Source organism: Sinocyclocheilus grahami, unplaced genomic scaffold (assembly GCF_001515645.1).
Source record: "Sinocyclocheilus grahami isolate Dianchi unplaced genomic scaffold, SAMN03320097.WGS_v1.1 scaffold949.1, whole genome shotgun sequence".
Classification (NCBI taxonomy): domain Eukaryota; kingdom Metazoa; phylum Chordata; class Actinopteri; order Cypriniformes; family Cyprinidae; genus Sinocyclocheilus; species Sinocyclocheilus grahami.
In genome coordinates, this window is record NW_015506128.1 from 714,734 (window position 1) to 720,634 (window position 5,901).

A 5,901-nucleotide genomic window follows, 5' to 3' on the forward strand; every position below is an offset into this window, starting at 1 on the left:
ATATCTTTGCTCAGATTAGAATAATATTTAGCAATTTTTCCTCTACATTCTCACTATGTGAGCCATAATTTATAGCCACATCTTTACCAATTGGGGGCTCGTCCGGGATTTGAACCCGTGACCAAAAAACACTATTGTCCAATAAACTGTTCCATTTCCAAACACTAGACTATTATTGCATATGTCAGGCTTTACAGGGTTAAAAAAAAAAAGCACAGAGGATCTAAACCTCGCTGGGCGATCTGGATCTGTACGAGCCGTTGGTCTGAAAGCAGCCGCAGAAGAGCATGTAGATGGAGCGCTGGATCTCGGTGTTGCGGTAGGCGTAGATGATGGGGTTGATCATGGAGTTGTAAGTAGCGGGAAGTAGCGTGGCGTATGTGTACACCGGTGGATAATCACGCTCCCCGACCAGACAGTAAATGGCGAAGGGCAGCCAGCTGGCGCCAAACGTGCCCAGAATGATGGCGAGCGTGGAGACGCCCTTCTTGGTGGCCACATAGTGCGAGGTGGTGAAGAAATGCTGCTGCAGCGCGATCTGGTGCGCATGACGACACACTATCTTGCAGATCTTGAAGTACAGGCTGAGCATGAGGGCGAAGATGACGAAAAACGACGTGGCGAGGAGGGTGAGGTTGGTACGATTGAGCGGACGCACAATGCTGCAGGTGGATGCATCATCCAAGCAGTTCCAGCCCAAAACAGGCAGCAGTCCCAATCCCAGCGACACACCCCATGTTCCCACCAGCATCAGATGCACATAATGCAGCGTCTTCTCTGAGAAGTACGTCAAGGCGTTGTATAGTGACAGGTAGCGGTCAACCGTAATAGCTAGCAAGCTACTGATGGACGCTGTGAAGGACGCCACCAGGAATCCAACTGTAATAAGGCTGATGGTCTCAGATGAGACCAGATACTGGAAAGCGAAGTTCAGGATTAATCCTATGCCAGCCAGTAGGTCAGCGGTGGCCAGGCTGCCAATCAGGACGAACATCGGGTTGCGAAGCGTCGGTGTGTAGAAGATGATGGCCACCACGATGGCGTTCTCGCAGGCGATCACCGTCCCGGACAGGCACAGCATGATGTCCCATGGGTTGACGTGGAACTCGAGGGCTGCCGATGAGAGCGCCAGAGTCCGGTTGACATCAAAGGCTTCGGCTTCCAGCCATGAGGACTCTGGTGAACCCACGCCACTCTCGTTGAGCGCTGCACTCTCGTTCATCGCTCAGCCTGGACACAAAACAATGATGTCAGATCAGAAAAACAAATTACACAAATCTATAAATGACATGTAGAGACTTAGCATTCAAAATAGTAAGTTTGATTATATCATTTGCATGAAGAAAATAATCACAAAACGTTTGTTTGCGCATAAACGTCTTTTAAAAGTTCAAATTTGAAGTTCCCGTTTCAGCTGGAAGACTGCACAATCGAAACAGAAGACGACAGAAGTCTTTTGGATGGATATTGCACGCAACTTAAGACATAAAACCATGTTAAGAAGTTTTATTATATGATTTGACTGAAGAAATCTCATTTGGGCATTGAAAGCCAGTTGGAGCCGTCCATGGTGCTGAATCTAAAAACATTGCTTTTTGACAAGAACAAGATTGAATTAAGCATTTTATTTGAAAATAAACAAATTTTAAAAACTCTAAACTCTTATTTCAGTATGTAATCAGCAAAAAGTGTTAATTTGCTGAACGAAACAGAAAAAGATACAAATATAATTTGCATGAATAAGTCTCGTTGATAGTTGGCCATTGAATGCCACTTGCAGCTGTCCGTGGTGCTGAATCTCAAAATGTTGTTTTGGCAAGAACAAGGTGGAATAAAGCATGCATTTTGAGCTTAAACATAATTTTAAAAGTGGTAAACTCTTAGTTAAGTATATAATCGGCAAAAATCGTTAATTTCCTGAATGAAAAATAACATGTAAAACCATATTAAGTCATGGTCTTATTTTTATTTTTTTTACATTCTGTTTTAAATCATAATTATGTTGGCTAGACGACAACAAATCCATCTTCTACTTCGAGACCACACAATCTCTGTCTTTGCGCTCGATTGAATAGAAATAGATCGAATAGGAATAGTGGACAGAAGGCTTTATCGCACTTAAAATAAGACATTAAATGAAAATGCTAAATTATATTTAAAAAAAAAAGATCAAACTTAGAAAATCTTGAATGCGGTGTTTGCGCATCACGCTCTCCGTGGTGCTGAAACCAGCTTCGCTTCGGGAAAAATTACCAAAATAACGCATTTTGTTTGCGCACAAGCTCTCAAAACGTGCAGTTCAAATGCAGCATCTAATTTGAGTTCATAATCGGAAAAAGCAATCGGTTGTCGTACCTTTTCCTTCACATGGAGGGAAAACAAGAGACGGAGAGAGTTTCTTCAGCTGACCGCTTGCGTGTTCTTCTTCAGGTGAATCCTTTACTCCAGTCTGGATTCCTGGACATGAGTCCTGGATCTGGTTTAATGCATGAGGAGCGCGAGAGCGGAGAGACTGACTGGCGCGAGCGGATCCGAGCGGCGCTAATAAACCCTGATTACGTCAGCACGCCGCTGCCTACATCTGCGCGCGACTGAGCCATTCGCATAACATCACCGATCAACAAGTGAATGGTTGCAACTGATGTGCATGAGATAGTATATCAATGTTTGATCTAGTGCAACATGCTGAGCGCACTTGACACATGCTGTAATGATTTGTGCAATGAAAGGTGCCACTGTATTTTATACAAAATCTGTTCGCATTCAATTAAGGTTGGCAAATTTGGATGATGGCACTATAACGTATAGTATTTTTGCATTTAGCATTATTCCAAACAAGAAAAGCAAAGTTGGCACACCACAGCTCCAAAAGTAGAAAATATTTGTCTGATGAAGAGCTTTTAGCCTCGATACGTCACCTGTGGTGAGAGCATAAATAAATATTTCTACTGTTGGAGCTGTGGTGTGCCAACTTTGCTTTTCTTGTTTAAAATTGTTTTTGGGGTTGAGTACCCAGGGTTGGTTGCACAGCAGCCGCATCACATATTGGTGTAAATCACTCATTTCTGTTATTGGATGACCTACTCAATAAAAACGCAACAGGAGAAACATATAGTCAACAGCTACTAGGGAGAAAAAGAGAGAAAGAGGAGAGCTGCCAGCAGCTGAATTTGTCTCAACAAAACCGGACCAACAAGCTCTAAAAGCTGCTGAATTTGCTGCCGTGCCGGCATTTAAAGAAAAAATTTATGTATTTTTTTGTAATTATATTTTTAATTACTGTAAGTTTTAGTACACTATATGGCTCCGAGGACAGCGCCGTCTTTGATTTTGCACAACTATACGAAAAATATTCATATAGACTGAGATGTAAAGAACTGTGAATTGTCAAAAGTGATAAGGTATAGCTAAGAGTGGTCCAGACCAACCTTACGAAAGTATGACTTACAGAAGGTATACTTAACTAAGAATGTTTCGGGAAAGCACGTATTAACGATAAGGTACAGGTTGGCGAGGCCAGAAATTTTCAAGTGAGTGGACCCTGGTGAAATAGGGTGGACCTCAGTGCCTTTGGCTTTTGGCTGAAAAAGAAAAATGCCAAAAATATGAGCTGAAAATATATGCCTAAACTGAAAATAAAAATATGACTTTACATTGAAAATGTGATGTTATATAACAGACATACTGGTCATATACTGTTGAAAAGGTCTGAACTAGCATAATTGTTTCAGGACATCAAACAATACCAAATATATGTGAACAGTATAGGCTATACATATGACTTTTGGCCTGTGTTTTGGTTTGTAGCTTCACCAAACATTGTAGATTGAAAGCCCTTGCATTTACCATTTGCCATAGAACATAAGCGCACAACTGGAAGATCGATTCTGATCCACTGGGGTCTTATTACTTATTCTTTACTAGTGGTGTGCAATATTGACAAAAATGATTTTTTTTTGTCAATAATTTTTTTTATCTTTAACGATAATTACACAATATTTTGCTGAGTGTGTTATTGTGCTGGTATCTTAAGGACTACTGTGGACAGCTGACTTCTAAAGTTTTTGATATTCTTCATTCTTTGTGGTGATCAGTTCAGAGCAGTGATAGAGATTAATCTTTTCCAATAAGTTTAAATTGATTTTTTACCTTTTATGGGCATTTTTTTTTCTAGAAAAGTGTGCATCACCTTTTGAGTCAAATTTTTACATTTAATCAGTAAATGAGAATAATAAGACATTTGGGCTGTTACCAAGCAAATTAAATCAGTATTGACAAAATTCATCTTTGCAATGCAGAGGAAACACAGAAGATGCATCTGAAGTGGCATTTAAATGTATTTACCCACTGTTTAATGCAGCTCTGAGGGACATGGAATACTTTAACCTGCAATTAAAAATGCATAAATAATGTTTTGATATTTTAAAAACACAACGTTGAAAACTGATGTCTGAAATTATTTAAAAAAAGAAAAGATACTTTAAATGTGAAATCAAAACCACCAGTAGGTGGCAGCAAGTCACTGTTAATAAGTGAGTCATTGCGACTGAACCGAATCATGTAAACGGTTGATTCATTCAGGAACGAAACACCGTCATGTTGCTCAGAGACACGAAACTGTGCTGTGTGAGTGAGTGCTGTGGCTGTGTTTGGAATTACTTTTGTTGTTGAAATTGAGCAACAACAGGCAACATGCTGTCTAAAACGTAAGTCTCTTGATTAATTTATTGTTTATTGAACTGCTGTAAAAATCAATATCACATCTGTAATCATGCTGATTTTGGAGGAAAAAAACGGCACTCTTCGTGGGATATTGATTAACTATATGAAATGATATAAATATATACATTTTCTGCGCCCATATCTTGAATTTGGTTATCATTCTTAATGCACTTTAATAGACTGAATCATGCAGTGAAAGAACGCGTTCGTGCATTAGTCTGACCTACTAGACTTCATTACGTAATATATGCGTGCACTCGGTAGATGTGTTGTTAGGTTTTTGTGATAAAGGCCTAGTCGATGACGTCAAATCGCACATCGTTAAAACAACAATTATGATATCGCAGACGACATGAATATATTTAGTGGACCAGCCGACAATCTGAGTGGGCCAGTGCCACCCTGGCTCTTATGTAGCCTCGCCACTGGGTTAAGGTACAACTTAAGAACAACGTAGCGTTAAGTAGGCTTCAGAAACGCAGCCCAGATCAAAAGAGCCATTCTTTCTTGAATTTCGACAACACTTGTAATGATTATAAAAAGCACTTATAGTGATGGGTGAAACTCTGAATCAGTTAAACAATTGCGTCGCAAAATGATTCACTTAGAAATGCTCAATCGGATCGCGTATCACGAATCATTTGATTTAGATCTGGACTTTAAATCGCGTATCGCGAATCATTTCATTTAGATCAGGACTTCAAATCGCGTATCGCGAATCATTTGATTTAGATCAGGACTTTAAATCACGTATCGCGAATCATTTGATTTAGATCGGGACTTCGAATCGCGTATCGCAAATCATTTGATTTAGATCGGGACTTCGAATCGCGTATCGCGAATCATTTGATTTAGATCGGGACTTCGAATCGCGTATCGCAAATCATTTGATTTAGATCGGGACTTCGAATCGCGTATCGCAAATCATTTGATTTAGATCGGGACTTCAAATCGCATTTAGCGAATCATTTGATTTAGATCGGGACTTCAAATCGCGTTTAGCGAATCATTTGATTTAGATCGGGATTTCGAATCGCGTATAGCGAATCATTTGATTTAGATCGGGACTTCGAATCGCGTATTGCGAATCATTTGATTTAGATCGGGACTTCGAATCGCGTATCGCGAATCATTTGATTTAGATCGGGACTTCAAATCGCGTATCGCGAATCATTTGAT

The 5,901-nt window shown here is 40.1% G+C and overlaps 1 protein-coding gene across 2 annotated transcripts in view; it reads right to left on the bottom strand.

Moving 5' to 3' along the window:
* Positions 1–223: 223 nt before the first annotated feature.
* Positions 224–5,901, bottom strand: part of LOC107564602 (G-protein coupled receptor 6-like) — a 16,349-nt gene continuing 10,671 nt past the window's right edge. The window contains exons 1-2 of one of the 2 annotated variants that reach the window (XM_016249720.1): positions 2,356–2,417; positions 224–1,230 (exon numbers count right to left, since the gene is read on the bottom strand). In XM_016249720.1, coding sequence (XP_016105206.1) covers positions 224–1,222 — 999 coding nt within the window. In that variant the 5' untranslated portion in view covers positions 1,223–1,230; positions 2,356–2,417. Of the gene's footprint in view, positions 1,231–2,355; positions 2,418–5,901 lie in introns of those variants that run through there. The other variant, XM_016249719.1, reaches the window with a different exon arrangement.